At 41.2% G+C, this 26,316-nt stretch overlaps 1 protein-coding gene across 5 annotated transcripts in view; it reads left to right on the top strand.

The window, feature by feature from the left end:
• The window catches only part of DPP6 (dipeptidyl peptidase like 6), a 575,225-nt gene that overhangs the window by 478,068 nt on the left and 70,841 nt on the right, over positions 1–26,316 (top strand). For all 5 annotated transcript variants that reach the window (XM_069778210.1, XM_069778212.1, XM_069778209.1 and 2 more), the window contains exon 8: positions 9,368–9,488. In XM_069778210.1, the coding sequence (XP_069634311.1) occupies positions 9,368–9,488 (121 nt within the window). The remainder of the gene's footprint in view (positions 1–9,367; positions 9,489–26,316) is intronic.

Here is a 26,316-nt window from a genome sequence, read left to right as displayed (position 1 = left end):
TAATTTATTAAGATGTGATTCCCCGTGTCACGTCCCACCTATGGGGAGGGGGGAGTGACCCAGATTTGCAAATCCCCTCAGTGTGGATGAAAGTGAAATAGCACTCGAGGTCCATATATAAACATCAGCTTTAATGGGAAACTTCTATAACAACAAATATTCCACAAACATTGGCACTTTCACAACTAGGTCTACCTAAACCATGAGACTTTACGGGAAATGAAGGTCAGCCTTGCGTTACTTAACAATTTTAACTATAACTTAGAGGCTACTTAGAAGAGGGGGAAGAGAGAGAGACAGAGACAGAGAGGTAGAGAGATCACCAGTCCTGGATCCAGCGTCGGACCTGCCGATGGGGGTGTTTGGTGCGGAGAGACCCCCGAGAACTTGTCCTTCCTTCTTTTATACCTAAAGTGTCCGCCCCTATAGATGGAGATTTGTCATCATTGAGCAGGCGCAGCGTGTGCTCAGGAATGTTCCAGAAATGAGTTGGTGGTCTTGACATGCGCAGTTCACGTCTCTGGCAATGGGTCGGTGGGTTTTTGGGAAGTTGCTTCTCCCGCCCTGTAGGCATGACTGCTATCTGACCTTCCTTCTTGGCGCACGCGTCGTGCTTCTTCTCACGGTTGCTGAAGGTAGGGAAGTGTGACTTTGGAGAATCATGGTCCCACCCCCGTGGGGCCTTCTCCTCCAGCCGCATCTTCCTGTTTATGCAACTCCAGCACTTTTACAGAAGCATCTTCTCCACCCAAGTTTTTTAATGAATATTTGAGACACTGACTATAATCAGACCATCACACCCTGCGATATGTTGATCATGTGGAATAATTTCATTGGTTCATTGCTGGTTTTAATAATGACATTTTGGGTTTGTAAAGAAAAAAAGTTGATTTAAAAATTCTTTATCTCACTCCTACATCATAATTTTTATCTGTCTCTTTTGTAAATTGCGAATATGAACCATTTGATGGAGAGAATGAAAACATTTTGAAGTTTTTTGTCTTATGTCTTTTTTCCCACCTGCTATCAAGCGATATTTAAATGGCAACAAGAAAAGCCTAATTAAAATACTAGCTCTTATTATGTAAGCTCACTGGTGTGGAGCAGTTTATGGTTTTATTACGCTTTTTGAAGAACTGTTAAGAGTTGGCGTAATCATGTCATATGCATTAAGAACAACACTCATGACAGTATGCATTAATGGAAGCTATTTGAACATCAAAGTTTGCATTTTCTGAGGTTCAAAAGAAGAAATTGGCAGACTATTCATTAAATATTGCATAGTCAATCAGCAACAAGCTTTAGAACTGATGTTGAACTGATCGCACTTTTTTCTGCTGCAGTTGATGTAAGAATGATAACTGCAAAATGCCAAGACCTTTCCAGTACAATGCTTGTCAGATTTCCTTGATATTCCAAAGTAAAAACACAATTATCATATCTACTTCAAGATGCTGCATGGACAAGGATGGACATGCTAATTCTGTGTGGTAAGGACAAGTTTTAACTTGGACAAACCAGCAGGGAATCTTTCTTTCTGTAGTTTTTTATTTTCACAGTCCTCGGCTTCTAGGTTTCATATGGCAGTGGAAAAACAAAACCAGCTTGAGAAGGGCTCTCTCTAAAATATTTGGATAGAATTAGAGAGCACTAGAAATGGAGGGGAGAAGAGAGAGGTCCTTTTGTGTGTGCATTTCCAGGAAGAACTTGATCATGCTCAACTCTGTTACAGACCTCAACCAGTTACTTAGCATATAAATAAATAGGTGATACTTTTCTATTGCCTGGATGTATTGGGAAGTGTAACACCATATTTATATGGACATAGTTAATATACAGTTCAGCACAAAACATTCCCATCATTGACACCCCAAAAATATCAATAGAAGTTACAAAATTTTAAGGAAGTATCTTACACTGAAAAGTTAAAAAAAAGTCCTTGATTAAACTGTGGGGCTGTTGTGGTAGGTTGACCTTGGCTCTGGCACCTGGAGCACCTCCTCCCCCTCCTTCTTCACTGACCTTGGGGTCTGCAGGGCTGTTTCTCTCACATGTTCTCACGCTTCTCTCACATCTGTTGGGCAGCATTTTTACGCTTTTATAAATATATTGTCACAGAGGCACTACCAACTTTGCTTCTAGGCTCAGATTTGACCAGTGGTGGGTCTGTCCTGCAGCCATCTGGAACTGGCTGTGTCCAACATGGGGGCAGCTCCTGGTGTCTTCTCACAGAAGCCACCCCTGCAGCCCTCTTTTCCCTGCTGCTACAAAAGCCTTGCCATGTAAACCCAATACAAATGTTCACATGCACTCTTGATTGAAGAGATAATTGACAGAAAGTAGGTAGGAACCTTGAATTGTACATAGATTGATTTCAGGCAATTGAATGCCCATTTATATACCAGAGTGATGTGGACCTGCACCATTCAAGGACTGCCTAACCTTACAGAAATCTGGCTTTACCTTAGATGACTAACTTAATTTGTCCGCATATATTCTCGTAGGGTTTGTGTGGTGAAATGGGTGGCTGTTGCTTAAGAAATTTGATGTGATTAGGGTTTACATAGAAGGACCCAAGGACTTGGATGTGGTTAGGACTATGAGCAACAACACTGAGGTGATAGTCATTGACCATATGCTACAGTCCTTCTTTTGGGGCTGTGCAGCCCTGCAGCAGGAGGAGAAGGCTGTCAGAGACTTTGAAAAATGTGGATGAGGAAGCCAGAGTCTGGCTTATCAGTAGGGCTGGGAGGGAAGATGGTCTCTTCTCCAAGATTGTTTTCACTGTGCATTTTATTTTTTGTATTCCCATATTAATCTACTGATGGTCTAATTTGAATGCATGTTTGTGCTGCCATTACCCTCAAAGAGCTAATGGACCAGAGCTTGAGTAGATGAAGGCATCTGACATTGCCTGTTTGTTGGCTGTTTGTACTTAGTGTAAACAGTAGATACCTAACTTATATGAACTGCATTGATTGACTTAATATTTGGACTTGGGAGCTCCCAGCACACCATAAAACCTGCTGGAGAATATTCCTTGAAGTTAGGCAGATTTTATCTTCCTTTATGTCTTCATTGGTACCTGCATCTCTGCTGAGTCTGCTTGGCATCTAAGGCAGACTAGATCACGCCATCTACAAAAGGCCACAGAAAGTCCTGCACAGGATGAGGCAGTATTGAATCCTACCAATGTACATTGGCAATGTACAATGACAGATGTAAGGAGCAAGATATATACAAGAACTATTTTTCTTTATTATTCAGCAAAAGGGATTTTACAGTAGCTGCAGGTCTGCCTTTGCAGAAGGAAGTATGACTTCAAGTAGGTACCATGTTGAAGACGACCATGACTCTGCAAATAAACAGACCAGTTAGACATAGTTCATGGCAGGACAATGCACATTTTGGATCTCTTCTCTCCTAGTATTCACAAGCTTATAATAGTCTACCTGATGTGAAATAATTGCAGTAAGGATGATTTTATGGTTAAGGCATTGGGATGGAGCTCAAGCTACCCATGTTTGACTCGTGGTTTTGCCAGTTGTCATGGTTTAACACCAGGCGGCAACCAAGCACCACACAGCCGCTCACTCACCTCCCTCACAGTGGGATGGGGGAGACAATTAGCAGGGTAAAAGTGAGAAAACTTGTGGGCTGAGATAAAGACAGTTTCATAGGCAAAGCAAAAGCCGTGCACACAAGCAAAGCAAAACAAGGAATTCATTCCCCACTTCCCATGGGCAGGCAGGTGTTCAGCCATCTCCAGGACAGCAGGGCTCCAGCACGTGTAATGGTGACTTGGGAAGACAAACGTCATCTCTCGGAATGTCTCCCCCTTCCTTCTTCTTCCCCCAACTTTATATGCTGAGCATGACATCATATGGTCTGGGATATCCCATGGGTCAGTCAGGTTCAGCTGTCTCAGCTGTGTCCCCTCCCAACTTCTTGTGCCCCCCCAGTCTACTCACTGGTGGGGTGGGGTGAGAAGCAGAAAACCCCTTGGCTCTGTGTAAGCACTGCTGAGCTGTAATGAAAACATCCCTGTTATTATCAACACCGTTTTCAGCACAAATCCAAAGCATAGCCCCTTACTAGCTACTTTGAAGAAAATTAACTCTATCCCAGCCAAAATCAGCACACCAGTCTTCCTGTGGGACATTTCAAATAAGATTTGCCTGCTTAAACATAGGTTCCTAGAGCACCTCAGCTGAATAGCCTTAAAAGTGTGTGGCCTCTAGACCCTACTCTGTGAGAGCAGAGGTTTCCCATATGTCCAGTATCATATCTGCCAGATGTTTTAGATGCATGAAGGGTCTTAAAATGGCTCTAGGTGACTATGTTTGGGCAACTGAGTCTTGTCTTCGGTGTCCCTGTTTCTCATTTTTTCATATGTTGAATGGGGAGAATAGTACTTCTCTGCCTATTAAAATGATATGCTGTTGGGGTAGGGACAGTCTTTTCTGTGCATTTGTTCAGCATCTACAACACTGAAGCCCACGGATAATTACCTTTACACAGATGTTTTTTACTGATTCTGCAAAATAAATATAAGCATTTCTGAGAGATGCACAGAATTATAAAATGAATGTTATTTATTCTGCAGAATACGCTCTCAGGTAAACTGGTTTACCAGCAAAAGAGCAGACTTCTGCATGTAGAGAAAAAAATAAAAGAAGGCTTTAACATTAAAACAAAACAAGGAAGTATATTATGTTAGATGAGGAGAGAGTAGCATGTTAATTTGTAGTTATACTTCCCCACTCACTAAATCTTCCATTTTTGTGGCTGGTTTTTTCAGCCTCCAAGGAAGTTTGGACTGATTTGGAATTTAAAACAGTGTCAAGCCAAGACTTTGTGACTGTCTATACATGAAGGCCAGCTCTTGTTGACCAAACTGTCCATGTTAAATGGCCAACCTTTCCATGTTAACTACTCTCTCGTAGTTAAATCCTGTGGGCTGGCCTTGCAGTGTGGAAGGCTGCTTTCTAACGTGTAGGAAACACTCACACTTCTACAATGTGCTAATAATTTAAAGTAATAAGCATCCAGGCATTACCTTTATGCTTGGAGATGCTAAATTTGAGTGATGTGGCTCATTTAGTTGACAAGTTATACATGTTAGAAATCACAGGGTAAAGAGAACATAAACTTAGAATGCCACCCTCCAGTTGGAAAATAAATAGAAGCAGTAAAAATGCAGATTAAAGCATATGAATTTATTTTCTCTTGGTCTGTGGAGAAATAGGAACTTCACTCACCTCTTTGGCTGGAGGGAAGGTGGGTTGAACAACTGTAAAAGGGAGGGTAGTATTCATCTGCTCAATATAGCTGGTCACTGTGACTTTTGCAGTGGTCTTAAAGAGATTATTTTCACCAGATTCCTGAAGAAGTCCATAAATTAATCCATTTAAAAGTACCAGTATTTTAATTACTGCAGCATAATTGCTTAATACCACTCTGGGTCTGTCTGGTAGAGAACATTACTTCAGAAGCCCTTAAGCAGTTGCAAAAATATTTTAAACAAATCCTCCTTAAATCAATCAGTGTCGTTAAGGCTTTTGTATGTTTTAAGTGAATTAAGTTTATTTTGTTGTTAGTTTAAACATTTACCTTACTGTACAAATTTATCTTACTGGATAATACTTAATCTTTGACTTAAAGTTCTCCTCCTGTCTCAGGCTTGTGGTCCAACCAGTCTAGTATTTTTTTCTCCAATATTAGTTGTGTCACACAAGGATGTCAAATGGTTTGAAGTAATCAGTTCTAATATAAGTTGCAAGCAGGCAAAGATTTCTTCCCAGCCCACATGAATTAGTGGCGTGTTGATACCTGAGGCTAAACGGGTTATATCTTATGCTGAAAGTTTCAGGTGACATCCTGAGCCACATAAAGCCGACAGCAAAATCCCCATTGATTTTTATTCCCCTGGGATTAGTGAATGCATTTAAAAAAAAAAAAAAAACAACACAAAACAACAAACAACTTTATCTTAGTTGCCACAGACCTTCCAGTTATCTTTGTTAAGTATTTTACCTTTTGAACATCTATTATAACATCCAGCAGGAAGAGATTGAAGTTCTTGTCTTCTGTTACATCCCGTGGCAAGGAGTTCCATATGTTAATTCTGATTTTATGAGGAAAAATATTTTTATCCACTTTTAAACAGCTTTCTTCTCAGTTTCATTGGTTTCCCTGTTGTTTTGGAGAAATGAAAGGGTGAAAACATCCCTTTCCTTTTTTCTGTTTCCTCCCCATTATCTTGTAGAGCTTATGTCTTCCTTGTTTACTCTATAGAGTTAGCAATTTCAGTTTCTTCAATCTATGTATGGATGTTTCCATTCTTCTTACTTCTTTCAGAAATAGGAATCTGATTTTTTCATCTGAATCTTCTCTCTCCTCCATGTTGAATGAGTCATGATGAAAACAGACATGGTATTCAACGTGGGGATATCTTCCTAACATAGCACAGGTTGGACTTCATGTGCTGTCCATGACAAAAGGCATATATATTGCAAGAATGTTGGGGGTAAAGTCTTGCTCAAATATGCACACCAAAAGAGAAGACACCAGAAATTTTGGGTCTGGTCTTTGTCTTCTGTACAGAGAGACATAAAACTGAGCTTGATCCCTTCTGTTGTCATTTTACGTTAGTCTAGAACTGCTATGTAAAGCAAGCATGAAATAATGTGAAACTAATGTCCATACATTTTTTTTATTATTTTTCTTTATTAAAATTTCTTATCCTCTAATTAGCTGAAAGGATCGTGATCATTTGATAGAAAGCACTGCTTTGATATCATGAAACCAAAACAGTAAAGAATACAATATAGTTATTTCATAATATCATCTAATATTTTTCTAACTCAGAATGTGAAGTAATCCAAAGACATTTCTTTTTGATGAATAACGGAAGTTCAAAAGCTTTTTCTTAATTTATAAGATACATTACACAGAACTCTTCCTTGTGCTGCTTCAGTTATCTTTTATCTTGATTATGGTTGACGTTTTTAGGGTACAAGGCCCTGTAGTTAGGAGGATAATTTTAAATTCTCTATGAGGTGCTGCAGTTTGGCTCTGAATTATATGGGAGACAGTTTGAAGTCAGAGCATTATATTATTTTTCCATTGCAGCTACCGGATACCTCATGCAGCCTGATTAGTGCAATGAAGCTTTGAAAGACAAAACGGTGAAGACAGAAAACATTGCAATGCTTTACAAAGCGAAAGGCAGGAAGAGGTTGTCAATCCGCCTTCTTTATTTTTCCTGTAAATTCATTTAATATTTAATACAGGACAAAATATTGCAAAACCTTCATTTGCTGGGAGAATCTGGGCAAAGGAGGGATTGCATCGCTTGAATAACTCCACTTGATTGTGTGCCTGTTGCAGAAGAGCCCCCACACAAACACACCCAGAATGTTAATTCTTGGATGCAGAGATTTGGATTTGTTTGGACCCAAAGTATCTTATTCTGCTTAGTCCTCCTGATTTTTATGTGCGTTTAAGCTTCAACAGCCCTCCCATATGCAGACTAGCTAACACATAAAATTCTTTACTTGGCATCCCTCATCTGACTCCTCTGCTTACTAAAAATCAAGGTAGGAAAGAGAATGTAGTATCTTCCACAACATATTTTTTACTTCCAAAAGATATTAATCGGATGCAGCTCATCTCAGTTTAAAAGGAATAAAAGCAAGCTATAGTTTCAGTCATACTTTTTACCTTTAGGCAAACTTGCTATAACTGCTGCCAAAATTAAATTAGGATCTATACTTTCTTCTGGAATCTTTCCAGCTCATCTTTAGGTGAAACACATACTGTAATAGGATGTGAAACAGAAGCTGAAAGCAAATATTTTTCCCAATTCTGTCTTTTCATGAGTGTAACATGAGAAATTGCATTCTAATATCGTGGTAAAGATACCTAACATTTATTCCAATATCCAAGTGTGTGAAAACCCATCTGTAAATGTCTACTAAATTATATTAACAGTTTGTCTTTCAGTCTAAATGGCTTTCTGATACCCTGTTCAGTACATCTTTGCAGTCTGAATGGAGTTTAAAAATATTTTAAAAACAAGAGCGCTACTTTGAGCAGGATGCGGTTCACTTTGGGGTGAGGAGGGAACAGGATCTGTGTCACTGACGATAGCAAAACACAGAACAAAGCATTTAACCAGATAATAAAGACTGATGCCATGGAACAATATTTTTTTTAAATGGCTGGCTAAAGTTTTGCCCGCTGATCAGCACTTAAACACCTAAATAAACAGCCTGATTCCCAAAAGCATTCTCATAGCAGTCGGTCTAACGACTCGCATGAAATTAACTTTTAAAAAAAAGACAGGCGGCTTATTTGGGAGTGTTATGTTAGGCTCCTTTCCTGACAATCTTGAATTGACATTTCTGTTACTGGTAAGAATTTTATATTTATAAATTCTTCTCCAAGATGGAATTGCTTTCCCACAGACAGCACCAGCTGTGTGACAAGTGTTTGCAGAGGCAGGCTCAAGTACCCGCTGGCGGTCCTTCGTGTGTGCCTGCCCTTGCGCTCCCGAGGAGCTGCGAGGTGCCAGGACATTTTGATTGTGTAATCTTTCGGCAACCTGAATCCACTAGATTTTTGCAACAGGAGAGGTTTCCAAAGGCGGGCTGGGGGTTATGGCAGCCGCATCCATGCTGGCAGGGAGGTGAGACCCTATGGGTGCCTTTGTCCCATCCACCCTGGTTCCTGTAGGAAGGTGACCTGGGGACCGGCACATCCCCTTGGGTCCTTGGAGCATGTTCCCATGCCTGCTCCCCAGCCAAAACACCAACCTCCTCATGCTTTGTTGGCCAACATGCTGCAGTCACATAGCCTATTCAACAGCACACGTTGTCTTCTTAGCTCTGCGTTAAAAACTGGATTCAGATTTATTGAATAGGTTGCCAGGTGTGTTTTAAGGAAGCGGGAGCAGCTGGAAACAAGCAAGATGCCATTTCCAGTAGCCAGTTCAGTCACCACAGGGCATCAACATCAGCTCTGCAAACTGCTACTGTGTCCTGGACCACTTCTTGAAAATCCTGAGCGATGGCATTCTTCATTTCACGCCCTGTAACTGCACTGTTCAATTTCTGAAATGAAGACAGGAGTGAGAAAAATAAGCTTGTATCAAAGGACCAAGGCTTCAGTTTGTTGTAAATTAGCATCTTTCTATTAGCTGACGGCACTGGAAGTAAGCTGTGGAAATCCTTTTTGACAAAAGATGCTATAAAACTGTGATACATGATTTTGTACTGCCAATTATTGTAAAAGCAAAATGCAACATTTTATAATGGAGCCACTGTTTAATGCTGTTCTTTTTTTCTTTTTCCCTTCAAATCAGATATTTATCTTTGAGAATAACATCTATTACTGTGCCCATGTGGGGAAACAAGCCATCCGAGTGGTCTCCACAGGAAAGGAAGGTGTTATTTTCAATGGGCTCAGCGACTGGCTGTACGAAGGTAGGACACAACATTTAGGGCAGCAGTTAGTTATGAGTTTAAGTTACACTCTAGATTTACAGAACTGGCTGGAATTAGATGTTCAGCATTGCATTTCTGGGGACTGGTGGACCACGGAGCTGAAAATCTGCTATTCTAACAGTTGTCTGAAGTGCTGGACTGGAAATAATGTGAAATGATGTAAGAATTCTGTTTTCAGGCTGTTTTTCTTTCCTTAGTCCAAAGGTAATAAATCACCAAGCTTTAATGAACAGAACTGCTTCATTATTTAATGGCACCTGCAATCACTCATAGACGTGCCAGTTTTCAAATCACAGAAAAGGACAAAGGGGTAGGGAAAAGGGTTTTGTTTTAAAGGAAGAAGTGAGGAAACAATTTTACTTGATTAGTTGTTTTCCACAGCACTAGGTGGGTCTTTGAAGTGGCTCAGATCTTGCTACCTAAAAATTTTCTAAAAGCAGACAGGTCCTCACAGTAATTGGCTTCTTTCTTTTGAAAATGTGCCTGGTGGGGTAGAGGGTCATCGCTGGAGCACTGCTTTACTTTAGTCCTTTCAGCTGGCAAATGGCCATTTAGGTGTCTGTGAGCAGCTGCTTGCAAAATAATCTCAACTACTCACTAGTTTAGGAAAGGATCCCAGCCATCCCCAGTTCTTTTGGGGCATGTTATAGGCTTTTAAGCTAATACTTTATCAGAATTCAAGTTAAACCATATATATATAGCATATAAATATATATATATCTAACATGCACACAACATGCATCCCTCTCTCTGTTGCTGGCAGTTCCTCTTTACAAGGATCCTGGTTTTGGGACCTGGCAGTGTCTCTTTCCTGTGACGCAGTTTCCCTCTAAAGTCTCATTTTCTCCTGCAGGTCCCAGCACAGTCCCAAGCTTTTCTTACCTCTACAGAACGAAGTGTCCAGATACATGTATTAGCTGTTCCCTGTTGGCTGCTCCAAGTTTCCTTGAGGCTTAATGGAACAGAATAGGTTGCCAAATGCCATTCACCATTAATTGGTGCAAAAATATGAATCATTCCTTAAATTATTCTGTATCACAGCTAAGCTGGGGCTGTTGGACTCAAAAATGAAGGAATTAAAATAAATTATTTTGTTTGCCACTCCCAGAGAAGCTGGTCCCATAAATCAGTGTATAAACTCAGCAAACACATCAGTGGAAAAATCTGATAGCAGTTTAGATTACTTTTTATATTTAAATGTGTGTTTACACTGTACCACGGAATATTTGCAAGTGAATGTCCTCCTTGTGAAGCACTCTGTAACCAGAGGAGTGGCTAAGATGTTACAAAATGCTAATTTTCTTTAATTTTTCTTTATTTATTAATTTGTTGCTGAAGTTGCTGGCAGGCCTGTTTGACTCTGTAGGTCAAATGTGCATATGAGTACCTGTATTTTGCTGATAAACATAATTTAGTACATAAGGTCTTCTTGTAGAGTCTCGCACACAGCACCATGCTGAGAGGAGTTTGTCAAGCTGGTGAACTCCAAGCACGCCGGCAAGCCCATGATGACACTTGTTTTGCTGACGCATCTTTTTATTCAATTACCGAATTGCTCAGGCAATTTCTTGGCTGACATTGACTTTCAGGTTTGTCCTTTATAATGAACTTTCTTGTTAACTTTATGTTAATGTACTGGGATAAGAAATGAATCTATGATCAAATACAGTCTGGATATACCAAGCCAGGTTCTGTAATCTCCCTGAGCAGCGTGTACAGAGTAGGACCACTGAACCTGCTGTTCACTGGGAGTACGCTTTGCAGAAATCTGGATATAGCATCCCTCTGGAAATGCCACTTTTTGTCCAAGTATGGCTTATATTGAAATAAAACCTTCTCTTTCTTCACATGCAAGGTGTAGAAGGACCCAAAGGAAAACCTGAGATATAAACATTCCCAGGTAATGGGGTGCAGAAGCCAAAATCAAATCCAGAACTAGACTGTATGAGCTAAGCTCCTGCTCTTGCACTGCATCACTTGTGCAGTCCTCACGGACGTAAACCTGGGACTGGAGTCAGGGCTGAGAATTCATGGCAGATGCATGATCAAGCTGCGAGGCCACGGGATCGTATGGATATGCAGTGTTCAGATGTCAGCTCTCTGAACGCGTGGATGGATGGAGCGGGATTCCAGAAGAAATCGAGTATTTCGTTGTGGTAAATGGGTACTGACCACTGGGAGATGGATGACACCTCCCCACTGGAGTCCATGGGAATTCAGGCATCGCCGTCAGTGAGGCTGAAGTTCAACCTTAGCAGCAGCTGGGATGCTCTGCTGACACACTCTTACTGGCACCTTTATTTTTCCAAATTCTCTCCTTTTCTTGGGTGCCTCCTCTTCGGTGGGATAAACAGAAACAACATTTTAAATCCAAACTCACCTGATTGGAGTTGCTTGATATCTGGGCAAGGATCGAAATTTACCACCTCAAGGCTATTTTTCCTCTTCCCCCATTCCCACTGATGTTTATAGACATGTCTTCCCCACCTCCCTAGCAGAGCTGGGTGGGATGCTCAGACCCATGTTTGTTTGCACTGCCGCCGTCTCAGCGAGCTACTGAGATGAACGCTGAGCATATGTAGAAATCTCATTCCATCTGTGCAGCCATCTCCGGCAGATAGTCTGCAAAGGAGCTGCGAGAAACGCTGCAACGGGATCACGGAGAGTTCAGTGCACTCCTCTTCCCTCGCATGCTCTTTTTGGTGCTGAAGTTCACCACCTCCGGCAGCGGCAGCCGAGCTGGGTTACTCTGACAGCTCACGACCTGCTTCGCACTTTCCCTAAATGCAGATAAAAAAAACCAAACCCCCCCCCCCACGCCCCCCCAAAGCCCAACCTTGATGTTTTCTATTTGAGGAAGCCAATTTTTAAGGTCTTTTATCGTAATCAGCAAGAGCACATCAACAAAAGTCCCCCTCACCCTTTCGGAGAGCCGTTTGCACGGCGCACCGTGCGGATGGCAGTGCCAGCAGTGCCACCGTTTGGGGTAACTCCTGACGCTTCATATGAATGGTAGACCCAGAGGGAACACTCTTCCTCATAACGTGATTGCTTTTGTCACAACAGAATAGATGCACTGTACTATTAATCACAGGTTTTTACTAAGTCCGGAAGCAGAGCAGATCTAGAGTAGATTTGACAGGCTTTTTGCCCTGGAAAAATGCAGAAGTTCATTTCAATTCAAGTTAAGCTCTGCTTTTGTAAATCTGCCAAAGGGGAAAAAATTTCTTCGAGGTATTTATGCTGATCTGTAGACTTTTGATAATACAGTGAAAAACATTTCAAATCAATCAGAGCTTAATCTACTTAGTGCATTTAGCTGGAAGGTTATAGATTGATACATAGATTACTGTAACATGAAAGCATAGATTAAACATGGGTTTTATTACTAAAATAAGCATTGACAATGTTTTCGCAGTCTGACTTAACATTTTCAGAGCTGTGCCTGATAGATGCTTATACTAAAATGGAGTGATATCCTATAAAAGGGAGTTTAAAGTTTTGCAGCTGAAACCAGCTAAGCATTTAAATGCATAGCACCAGCAAAGAGTGCTTTATATTTCATTTTGCTGTATGCTTGTTGGTTTGAGAATATGTTTTAGCAACAATGAGTCTTAAAGATAATTTTAAAACAAGTGGTGGTGTAGCACAAAGTACTTTCAAAGCGCTCGGATAAGAGTATTTATATGTTCTTTATATATATAGTACTTTAATAAAAGTAATGTACATTTTGAAAAGTAAAGTGCAGGTAAAATTCATTTCATTTAAACACTTTGTTAGAGCACTCTTCCACAGAAATGAATTCTGTCATAGTGTAATTAAAGCATCTTCATTTGCTACCAGGCACTTGGAGAAACTGTTCAGATGTTGTGAGAAAGGATGGCAGCGAAGGGCTCTGCCAGAGGTCACCTGTGTGATCCTGCTAAATGACAAAGAGAGGGTTGTGGTGTCCCTGGGTTGCAGTTTAGAAGCTCATTGAGGTTGGGATTGTGTGATGCTGAGTCCTGGGGAATGGAGCAGAAGGACCAGCAGGGTAATTCAGGGTCCCTTTACTTGGCTCTGCTGAGCAGGAGAGGGACCTGTTGCGGGCTGCACTACTACAAAGTCCCGGTGTTACCTCCTTTGAGCAAGTCTGTGTTCACAGACAGAGGGAGATGACTTCTGGAGTTAGGCTCTGCTGCGAAGCGTGTGCTCGGAAATCATGGGGGAGCAGGACGCGACAGGGGGATGTGTGCGCCTGTCGTCATGGGGAGGGGAAGGCAGGATTTTCACCTATAGATGGGTCTATCCCATCCACGGAGTGTGAAACTGAGGGGTTTCGTTCTGGTCTGCTGCACGTGTCCTTAGTTGTAAAAGAAGTGCCTTAGAAGCTATTTTTGCACCTTGGTCTGCGGGACACATATTTGGGGTTTAGGGACTTTGGATGCAAAAGGAAGAACTGCATGTGAGTTAATCCCTCATCTCATGTCACTGTCAGAGCGATCAAAGGGTTTGTCCTCTACGTCTCTAAAGATCATCTCCAAGTGAGCGTCCCCATTCCAGACGTAGTCCTGACATCATGGCTGTGAGGTCTCACCCGGACATCTCCTCATCCTCACGTCAGAGAGAACCACATCTGGCAGCCAAGCACCAGTCCCAGCTCACATGGCACGCATTGAAAATTCTTACGCAATATGAGCTATACATATCCATTATTTAAAATTGATACTCTGCTCTGTTGAGCTTAATGCACAGTGGTGTTGCTCTGCTTTATTTGTGGCTAGAGAGCAAGAGGAGGAGTGAAAAAAGGACTCTTTTTTAGCGATGATTCGTATGCCTTATTAATCTTCATTCCGCCTGCATCTTACGTTATCACCAACAGATCCTCTTATGTGACTTCGCAGTGACACCTGGTGGGAGAGGCCAGGATGTCATCGTCATTAAGACAATGAAACTGCAGAATTTTTTGCTGCAAGATCTAGTAAAGGCTCCCAATTTCCCCTCACATACCTTTCCCTGAAACTCTGAGCTTATGGGAACTACACATCCAAAGCTACTGGCTGATTCATGCTAATAGTGGTTCTGTTCCTTTTCTAGACTTTATAAAGAGAGGAAAGAGAACACAGTAATAAAGAAAAATCTTTTCCATAATTTAATCAGCCTCTCACAAAAATCAGAGGGTATATTTAGAACATGCATGGCTGGTCTCAGAAGTGCAGTGCCTGTTAGCAGCTGCCAAATCAAATAGCAGTTATTTTGAGCGGTATCTTTTATGCTTATGGTATTTCAAGCAACTGAAGTAGATATAGTTCTTCAGTTTAGAAGTATTAATCCTGGGACTCTGGAAATGGTCCTAATATTGGGAAAATGCTAGATAAGTCTGCTGAAACAGTGCCTTACCTAATTTGTCCGTGTGCTCCATTTTTCATTGTATAATATGAGAACTCTGAACTTCTGCTTGGAAACAGGAACTTTGATGATCAAATTATACCTGAATTTGAAAAGGGATATTCATAGTTAGGCTGCAAGCAAGTAACTCCTGTTCAGTGCCACCGGAGAAGGAGATCAGACATCCTAATATTTCACAGTGTAGGGCTAACCTTTCGCAGTAATTAGTAGCTCCAAGACCTGGTGGGGGAGGATGAGATGAAGAATTAGACTGAGTCATCACTGAATTTTTTTAAGATACTCTGGATAAATAAATCTCTTGCTGAAAGAATGCTAAAGCCAGGGCTTCAGAAAGTAAAAAGGGTCAGCCTGAATGGGACTACATATTATTCCTTTTTGACAAGATATGTGAAAAATCACTGGGACAGTGAATATAGATTTTAATTTGTTTTTAAGAACTTTCACATTTTCAGTCACAAAGCAAATATTTCATGGATGTGGATAAATTTGCAGTTATACACATCTGCTGTGGGGTGAAGGGGGGAGGGAACTGGGAAACAGCGTCAGTGCCACAAATGCACGCCAAGTCTAAAAATCACTAGTTTGTCCTCAAGTGCGTGCTGATATTATTCAGGGCTTTTGGGGAAGCTGTGTGGAATTTGTTCCCTCATTTCTGTGCTTGTTCAGGTGAGGTAGCAAAGCCAGTGTGGTGCTTCAGTGACATTGCCACCATATTAAAATAGAAAGCTTTCCTCTGTTCTGCATTTTGGACATCATTCAGTGCTGCCCATTGAGTACATGCAGCTGTTGTGTAGCACTTGGGGCCATACAATTCCCAGTTAACCGTTATTTAGCTGCCTATTGAAAATGGAGGTGACTATTTTTTGGTGCACCCATATTTACATGCTCATTTATACCAAATGTGCATAAAAATTGGCCATTTCGGTTGCAGTCAGAATTAGCATGAAGAGCAGCTCAGCCATGTGTTTGAACTGGGTATTTCCACCATACATAATTCTGTTGCAAGAAAGATGAACTAGATGCAACATTATTTTGCCTTATTCATGTTAAAGCAGAGGAAGAGTGCCTTAAATTTCACCAGATCATGTCATGAAAGGTTTGGCAGAAGTTCCCTCACCTTCCTTCTTTGGCAGAGTTTTCCCTGTCATAGGGAATCTCCCATTATAGATTACATCACCAGGAACAGGCTTCTGCCCTTCTCAGTTGGCTAAGGTCAGGGAAAATTGAACCATTTACAATGCACATTGCAAATGCCTGCCTAGAAATCAGCAAGCTCCTGAAAACTTTGAAATGTGCCGTTATCTGGACTGGCTTCAAAATCCAGCACTGCAACATGATAAACCTTGCCAGCTCTAGCCCAGTGTTTAACCTTCCCTTTCTGGAGAAGGTTGGTTGGAAGGGGGCTGCCAGCCAAACCCAACACCTGTCATCCTCTAATTTTTGGATTGCCATCATTCAGGCTTCAGGATGGCTTTTGGAAGGAAGACAGAATATTATTTACTGTGGTCAGTGATCTCCTTGGAGAGGTAGAAGGAAGCCAGATGTCCGTCCTGATGCCACTGGTCAGTCAGCAGCTGCCAGTACTCTAACTCAAGAGGTGTTCAGCGAGTGAAGTTGCTTGTGTTTGCCCTGAAGTGTGCACTCTGCTTTCACAGAGGTCCTATTTAAAAGTGCATTTCTTCAGGAAGAGCTCTGAGCCTTGATGCTTGGCTTGGCATCATGCTTGGAGGCAGGACCTCGATAATAGCTCAGCTCAGGCTGATAAGGGAAAAGAAAATTCTTCTTTCTAGAATTAGGTACTGTGCTTCCAGATATAATGCCAGCCTGGCCACAGCCAGAGGGACGATTTTAAGTAAGTCTGAACTGTTTCTGTAATATTTTAGGTAGTTTCTTATAGTTCCTTGCAGTCTCTTGCAATTCATTCTTTGCTGGATGAAATTGTTTCTTTGTTGGATGAAATCATCCAATCATCATTGGATGATTTCTGTATACTTGAGATAATAGTAGAAATAAAAATGTCATACTTTGCAAGTAATTTAATCTTTTAAGATAAGGCAACACTCGTCTGCATCGCAACAGTTTGTGAGTGACTTGTTTAGGTCTGCTTGGCTATGTGATTAAAGAACTTAGTGAAATGTGTATGAATCTTTTCCTGGCAACAGATTTGCAGTCTATATAGCAAACATGAGAGCATGACTTGTGTTCAGTTACAGCAGTTTAAATCCAGACTAAGTTTTCTGATCTCTGCAGATTTAGTTGAGATGTGCAACTTCCCACAAAATTTAACCAGCTGCTGTGGTAGAGTCTCTTCTCTTTTCCACTGTTATTTCACTGCCACTGCCTTGTCAGGGATACAGTTACCTCTTCACTACCCTACGTAGGAAAAGAGCTACCCACTTTGCAACCAAATTAAACCCAATTAGTTAGCTACTACTCTGCTTTAGCAAGAGTACATGAATAAAAATGAAAAATTGACAAATAAAATGTTCGTAAAAGGGTGTCAGAGTATGAAAGTAGCACCTGGTAGGTATCTGAAAATGGATAGTGTAGCACTGAGTCAAATACTTCCACGAAATGGTGTATTAAAAGTTGTATAACAGAGCTGTTAGGGTTTTCTGCTTGTACGTGAGTTCTGTTTCTCTGCACCCAAGTCATTTACAGTAGCATTGGGTTAAATACTGTACTGGAGATCTGTGTCCTCATTTTCTGATTATGCTGGTATTTTTAATAACTAATTAGTATTCTAGCACTTTAAATGTTGCAGAACAGGTTTTCACCTATGCTGTGCTAATCTGAAGTCTGGAATAACTCCACAGAAGCTAATGGTGGTGCTCTGGATCTGCACCAGGGTGCCAAATGCAAGGGTCTTGCTGTAATATTTGTTGCAAAGGAAATATTAAATTAACATTATTTGCAGAAAAAGAGTGTGAATGTTACAGAGTATTTGCAAATTCACTCAGTTTCGAGAGCTAGATTTTTCCTCCATAAAATCATATCTGTGGTTTGATATGATAAAACACAGAGAATGCATTTAGGTGATCAGGTTCACTGCAGGTAAAACAAAGATGCATCCTTTCTGTGTCGATAGAATTGAGCGTGGTGGCTGTGACACACGTAAGAGTCTTTCAGGCTGCAGAATACTGTGGAAGATTAAAAGAAATTAGGTTAATTTGCATGAAATCTATGTACATGAATATTGGGGGAAAATATATCTGTTAGGGCATGTTGCCCAGGGATACTATAGGGATGTCTCTCCTGTGGGTTTTTTAAGAGTTAATTAGACAGATTTTTGTTGTAAGTTGTTGAGATAAACATCAATCCTATTTCAGTGCAAGGCGGGGATTAGAGGGTTTCTTTGGGCTTCTTCTAGATCTACAATTATATGATTTTATGTATAGTTTTGATGGCTTTTTCTGATCTCTTTGCAGTTAGACATGTTGGCTCTGAGGTTACAAAGTCACTGTAGGGGCTTTTGAAATACCCCTTCAGAAGTTACAGAGTACCTGTTTTTATATACAATTGGGTAAATACACATATCCTGCTTGTATAAGGTAGGTGTAGGGAATGGAGTGCTCTATTGTGATAAATTTACATTTGTCTCATTATTCCCCTGAGGGAAATGGGTGGTTTTCTTCTTCTGAGGATGTCCATGAACTTCTGTTGAAAAACATATTTTAAAGAAATTAAAGCAGCTTAATATTTTTGAAGTGCTGCAGTCAAGAAGTGGTTAAAAGGACAGAAAGAACAACCAAATTGAATGATAGCCATAGAAATTTTATGTTAGTGCATAATTCCATCAATTTGACCTGAAAAGTAAATTTCTGTAGGTTTTTTTTCTTGATGCATCAGTTGTTCTTTGGTGCAGCCTTGCTTATGGAAATTGAGGAGCCAGTGCAAAAACTGCAGGCTGTTTAAATAGCCATCCTCTTTGTCTCGCTGCTCCTTGGCCTGAATAAAGACTATGTGCCGTAAGAAATAAAAAAAGCAAAAATGAATGTACGCTGTCCAAACTAGAACTAGTGAAAGCTACATGAAAGAGATTAAAATTCTGCTGAGATATGTGATTCTCACTAGAGAGTTGGCCTATCCATTGTTGTACAATAGTAGGAAAACCAAAAGAGTATCAGAAATAATGACAGAAGTCAGCTCATAATTTGTGTATGATGTCAGCTCTCCTAATGAAAAAAAAAAAAAAAGATGAAGAACCAAACTGAAACAGAGTTGAAAAACTACAACTCCAAATCCTAATACCAGTTGGAAAGCAGTCAGAGGTTGGAGCAGGTCTTTGACTGGAAGAGCAGAGGAGGTAATGACCGGTGAAATGCAAAGGGTGAGTTACTGCCGAGGGCCGGCTGGGGACGAGGGGTGCCCCTGTGGAGCTGAAGTCCACCATTTCCTCCAGCAGAACAGGCAGGAGGTTAAATCTTTGTGTGTGAAAAACGACCTTCAGTATTCCTGTCTGTGCTGCATGTGCTTGATGTTGCATGAGGAATGATAACCAACGTGCTCAGATCCTGGTACTGGGAAAAGACGACTGTTTTTTTGCACCAGCGTTTCGAGTTGCCAGTTCTCCACTGGACCTCAGACCTTTAGTACATGAGGGATGTGGGTGTTACAGTACAAGGTATTTTTCAAACTGGGGCAAAGAAGCCCAGTGGTGACTGCAGTGTTGTTACCAATCAAGGCACATGCAGGTGACTCTACCTGGATTTTGCTCTGGAACAGCAGAACTGAAGAACTAGGGCAGATCTTTAAAGCGATCAGATTGACATACCGGCAGTGTCTAAGAGATAAAGCATCCAGGGATTGTATCACCCTCAACACTCAATTAGTTTATGTTGCTATAAGTAACTACCATATGGCGCACCTTCTGCACCAGCTGTTTTCCAGTCTTCAATGGGTAAAGGTCTACAGGGGAAACTATGCCACAGAGTTAACTGTAATTAGAAAAGTGGAGGAAAATAGCATATTTTAAAGATGATCTTAAAACTTTCAGATGGGTATGTAGTAAAATACAAGTGGCCAGGGATGCGTTTGGCTGTCGCGTGCCACGTGGGGGATACCAAGTGCCTGCAACCACAGCAGGTCTGCAGCAGGGCGCGTTGCAGAGGTTCCAGCTGTGCCCAGTCTGCGGTGGTGCAACAGCCAGTGTGGGACAGCAGGAACCGAATCCAGGCGGGTGGCAGAAACCTTTAATCATGTCCTGGTATCCTGGGACGCAGGCTGAGGACTGCAGGGACCGAGCAACGCTGTAACCAGTAGATGTTTTCCTTCAAATCCACGGCAAACAACGGCAGGAGCTGCTCCGACCTGCACCCTGCTTCTGCCTCCCTGCAGACCTCGCCTACACCCACCGTGATTTCTGGATTTTCTGGAGGTGGGGTGATACATCACAAGCCAGGTTTCATTGCCTACCAAGGCAGAGCCAGACCATAGCTACCGCACCGGGGATAAGGCTGAGGAATAAACCAGAGTTTCTACGTCTGCTCAGGTCTGCAGCCTCCAGCAAGAGCAGCACCGATCGCTTATGTTTTCCCCAACCTCTTTGCCTGGTTTCCACTGCTTCCATTGCAAACTGAATTTCCTACTTCGAGAAATATTTCCATGGCCCAGCCGGGCCATGCAGAGTTGGATTTGATGCTGTTCTTCCCAGTTCTTTTCTTCTAAAGGGATCACTGCCGTTTCTGTGTTCTTCTGTGTCTTCTTGGTGCTGACTGATCACACTTTCAGACAGCTTGTGCTACTGGCTTGACAAGCTATTGTTTGCATACCAGAAAATTATGATTAGACTACCTTCTTTTTTCTCTCTCTCTCTTTTTTTTTTTTCCCTGGATAATGACTGAAAATTTGTTGTGCCCTAATCTCCAACCATCTCCAAATGGTGTGCCCTAATCTCCAAACCAAGAAGTTTTAAGACCATGAAAGTTCTTGCATGTTGCTCTGCACTGGGAAATGTTAGTCTATTGTTTTGAGTCACGTCAAGCAGCACGGCAACACGAAATACTGCTAAGTATTGTAATTTATTTATAATTATTTAAAATGCTTTTTATTAACAAATTCCTTAATTGTGGACTTTGAAGGAATCGCTTTTCACTTTTAAAGGATTTTTTAGATTTTAATGAGAGCGGAAGCATCATGTAGTACCAAAGCAAACTATCAAGTGACCTGTGTTTTTATCCATAAAATTTCCTGTGATGTAGCTAGGTCTCCTAAATGGTTTTGCAACTGTAGTGGCCATGTGGATGTAAGCTACACCAAGTGGTGATTATACAGCGAAGGGCAACCACTACAGTCCGCTGGGCAGAGTATTTGAATTCCAATCTATTAGCAGAAAAATATTTCCCATAATTCACACGAATGTGCCAGAAAAGTAGATGTAAAATTCACAATTACAATTGCATTTAATATGTACAATACCCTGATTTATATACTAGATCTGGACCAAAGTTATACAGTTAAGCAGAATTTGATACCTTAAACTTCTCTGAGTTTTGTTTCAAGATTTTTTTTTTTGGTTTTGAGTGTTTCTACTGACTTATATAGTGCTATATTCTTGCATATAACCAATTAAGCCTTAAATCTGTGGTGCCTGGGCTGGGGACCAGAGAATTGTACCTTTCTACTGAGACTGGTAATAGTTATATTTCAGTCTGAGAAGTATCAACACTTTTTCAAAAATGCAGAAAAAAGGTTTACATCGTACTTTAGATCTAGACTGTCTCTACATACTGGTTTTAAATTGAAGTAGTAACAAATAGATTTTTCTTTTATCATTTTCTCAGTAACAGTCATTTAAAATGAAGACTACAAGTTTACTCCTTAGTGTGGTTTATAAAGGCCTGATCTCTCATGGATCACCTTTTCTTATGCATCTGTAATTCCTTTCCAGGTTGAATCTTTTACTGTTTTCTTTTGTTGTTGTTGTTATGTACATATTCCTAATTTTTCTTTATTGTGTTTGATATATTCTTTTTAAGCTGGTATTAAATCATTTGAGACTCTTTTTTTTTTTTTTTCCCCCAATTCCGACGAGGCAACAAACACAACATAGACTAAAGGAGAGAGGTACTATCTTGGAGGGAAAGAGTTAATACGGAAGCGCGTATGAATGCTTGTTGGCAAAAAGGAATAATTCCAGAGTGGTCCTCAAAACTTCATTAGAGATCAGAGAAACATGCGGTATTGCATTAGCTGAAAGAAAAACTCTTACATAACAGGGTTTAATGTCCTTGGAAATGTTGCAGAGTTTATTTGAAAAATAAACCCAACAATACTCTATTAAATTTATAGAGGAAATGGAAAGCAGAAACTCAGAAGACTGTAATTGCCACCTACAAATATCATCATTAGAGTGAGTAAGAAGTGATGAAGGAGGAAATCAGAGACAACTCACCTCCTTAGCAGAAAGGTGGAAATTGTATTGCCACCATGTGGTAAAACTACGGAGATCTAGGACCAGCTACCTTCACCGTCAGGATTTGATAGGAGTGCTGCAAACAGTCAGAAATCTGTGTGATTTGCTGGAAAAATATAGCATGCAAATAGCATCCTGATTAGAATGAAGTAATGTGAGATGAAATCCCATTTTGCTTTTGATTAGTATGTACGGTCAATTCTTTGGTGGTGTGTTTGGGGGGGGGTGGGAGTTGGCTTGAATTTCAATTCAAAACTCTGTTACATAAAATATTCAGCAGAAAAGTGAGCAGAGTGCAGAAAAGAATAAAGAAAGTTCTCTTTTAAAAATGAGGTCATTTATAAGCTTTTATGAGTACAAAAATCCATCATTCTGTTGCATGTCTTCTTGAAATCATCTCTAAAGTTTCTGCATTAATTTTGATTTTTCTCAAATTCTTCTGATAATTGTGGGATACTTCCCGGTTCTATCACACTTAGAAATATGAGCTTTAGTGTTTCACAAGAACTTTTAGCACACACTACGTAGAAATATAATTATTTTTCAAACAGAAAGTCTTCCAGTTCTGCCTACAGCAGGATTTGGGATTCACAAAAGTGTGTCAGCTTGTTCTTTCCTCCCCAACTTCAGATCGTAATTCTTCGTGATGTGACAACTAGTTGCTGGAGAAATTATTAGGATTCAAGAGCATGATTTCACAGCCTGAGTCGGATGAGTTTTTCACAATCCCCTTTTTGGTCAGGTTGATGCTGGCCCCTGAGCTGACCTGCAGCCAAGGAGAGCCGGGCAAGCCTCTCCTCCCAGACCAGGGATTGCTGATGGCCTCGCTCTCCTCCCCTTCAGAGAGGTCTGTCCTGCTCCACTGCAAGGCCCGTTTCTTGTCTTCACTGGAGTGTGAACCTTTCTCTTGTCTCTAAAAGTTGTATAATATTACTCGCACGGGATTGTTCGGGTGTCAGCGTCACAAAGTGCTTAAACTTCGTGCTAAATACAGCGGTCACCTTTGTAAGAACAGCTCTCCTCCTTAGTACCCCCACACTTGTAGCTAAAATACAAGAATGAGATTAAATGAGCACCGCAGATGACGCTCAGCTGTATCTCTTGGTACATGTCTAATTATGACCTTCACTGAGGCAATTATTCTGTCTCGATCTTAATGCCTTTTGCAACCATCAATTAATAAAACTTCACATAATGTCCTGGTAGAACAGGAGTTATTACCATCTTTTTAGAAACAGGCAAACTGAGGCACAAATATTGACCTGGTTTTAGATGAGATGAGAGAAATTAGGACACAAAACCGAGGTGAGAGTCTCACCTTGGCCCTTAGACACCAAATAAAATGCAGAGCATTGCACGAAAACCCAGATCTGACTGTTTTCAGCACATTCCTGGGATCGCCTCCGGCACAGACCCCTGGCAGGTCCCCGTCAGATTTGGTCACAGGGCATGAGGGATGCACGGCTGGAGAGATGTGTCTATGTGGGTCGTTGTGTAGGAAGCCTGGGTTGGTCCCAAGTGATTTCAACAGGAGCAGGAACCTTTCCAACCCATGAGGCACCCTACCAGCAGAAAGCAAACGTCTGCTCTTAAAGCTGCCCCAGCTCTGCCAGGCTATTACTTCTGTTCTGTATCGTGGAGGGGCTGATGGACTCTTACCTGACTTGCAAATCCCAGAAAATAGGAGCAAATCACTTCAGTCCTTCCCTTTTTACACTTATGACTCACAAGCATTTGCCTCCTACGTTAGTTTTGCTTTTCCTCAAAGTTGAGTCATTGTCTTGTATTTGATTTAACAACAATAGCAGGAAAAAAAAAAATCAGCATTGGTTGCTGCTGCATAAGACTAGATCAAAGGCAATTCTTTAAAGGAGGCTTTCAAGATAGCTAGATTAAAGATTTGAGAAACTGGTAAGAAATAGAACCAAAGAAAAACAGCTCCTAAAAGCAAAACATCATATTTTCATGCTACTGTGCTTTTAAACTTGAGAGCAACAGTCTGAAAACAGACATCAAAATAAATCTTACTTGATGAGAATTATCTGGAGATCATTGTATTTATTACATTTGTTTTGATTTTCCAGTCTCTGCCTCAGACTGTAGACACAGAGATGACTTGAAAGATTCAATATCTCATTTTAAAAATTAAACTTCACTTGGTTATTGAACTGACCCATACTAACCCAGAGACTGTTATGTATTATTTTGGAGTATCATCAGCAGGCTAGAAATCGTGAGACTAGGACAGGAGGCAAGAGCTGCGTCCCCAATAGCTTAAAGCTTTCAGGTGTGATAGCTGAGGCTGTGCTGCCCCTCGGAGGCACGGCACAAAGTTGCAGTACATGAGGAGGGAAAGGATTAATTATGGTTCTTTAAAATTACCTTGGCTTTTTTCTCTCCTTCCTCTCTACCCTTCTCCTCCCAGCACCCTGTGTGCTGCCCACAGGTCTATATGCGTGGAAGCTCTCGATAAGGGTCTAAAAGCCCTGTGATTTAGCACTTCTTGCCCAGATTGTATCATGTGTAGTGATACCCTGAAGAAAATATTTTCCAGACAAATGTAGGTTTTTTAGGATCCTTTCCTGCTTCTCAGCTCTTTTCTCTAATATTTGGCATCTGGTACAACTGTGGAAGTCTCATCAACTATTGGGGTTAAAAAAAACCTGGTGGGATGGAAGGGTCAGGAGAAGGTTCAGGGAGTAGATGTGGTTGTTGTCCAGCACTATGGAGAAGGAAGTAGATTTGGGATTTTCCCCCTGAATTTCCCCATTTTAGCCAGGTCTCTCATTGAAGCTGCTGCTCTGGCTCATGGGTACCGCTGATAAACACCAGGCCTGGAGCAGCAGTGGGAGAAGTTGTCATCCTTCTGCTTGAACGACTTAAGTGACAACACATTGAGATGAACAAGAAGTTCACATCTGCCCACTCACGAACTCAGGGTTCTTTTAAAAACCCCTTTCTTGGGAATGCTGAACTCTGTTAAAATGTTATGTTATTTGAGTACCAACACCCCAAGTCTGTGTGCAGGGCATCTCTGGTTTAAAAGCCTACCTATGAATTTTGGGCATCTGATTTTGACCTTGCTTGTCAGAAGAATTTGAACTGGATGCTGACCTGACAAAGAGTGAACCATGAAAGCCTGGCATGCATCAGAAATGTTTCAGTGCTTTAGTGAAATTTAAAATGATGCAAGACAGAATAATCACCCCCAAAAGGAGACACGATAACTTTAACGGGGTTGTTCTGGCTCTGTTAGCAGAGAGCATGTGGTGCCAGATGAGAAGTGGGAGCAGTAGGACAGAAATGCAGACGTAACAATGATTTTCTTCTAGCGTGAGCTGCCATTCGGAAGTGTTGTAGTACATGATCTACTCATTACCGAGGCCCAAGGTCATCTTTAATGAGCAGATCACGCAGCACAGCAGGGAAGGAAAGAAGCTGCAGGAGGAGTGAGGAAGCCAAGAGGTTTGTCTTCCTCCATCCCACTGAGTCTTCAAAAGGGCCACTGCAGAATCCAGTCCTGGCACAGCTCCTTTCCCTGGGAGAGGAGGAAAGCAGCAACATGATGGATGTAGCCATGTTGCTTAAAGCCCAAGCACTGTCCCTGACTAAGCATATTAGGATTAAACCAGCCAACCTTTCTGTTCCCCTTCCAGAAGTGATGTTCTCCTGCATGAATTATTTGCTTGGACTATGTAGAAATTACAAATGCAAGTCTGCTGAGTGCTTGGTAGCAAACAGCAGATCACAAAGCATTTGGCTTTGGTTCCAGCGAAATAACTTTCCTGGGACATCCAGAGACTGTCCCTGACCAGCGCTGTCCTGTGTTTGACCTGTTCTTCTCATCTAGGAGAAAGTATGCATTTGAAAGCACAACTGAGAGATGGTTTAGAAGAGAAACTAGCCCTTTGCCTTCAATGCAGCAGCTAAAATGTGCCTGAAGATCAAGAGTCACTTCTCCTGTCTGACTTCACTTCATTCATTCACTTGAAAAAGGAAAGAAAG

The sequence above is a fragment of the Haliaeetus albicilla genome, chromosome 2 (genome assembly GCF_947461875.1).
Source record: "Haliaeetus albicilla chromosome 2, bHalAlb1.1, whole genome shotgun sequence".
NCBI lineage: Eukaryota > Metazoa > Chordata > Aves > Accipitriformes > Accipitridae > Haliaeetus > Haliaeetus albicilla.
This window is presented reverse-complemented; position numbering and strand designations above follow the sequence as displayed.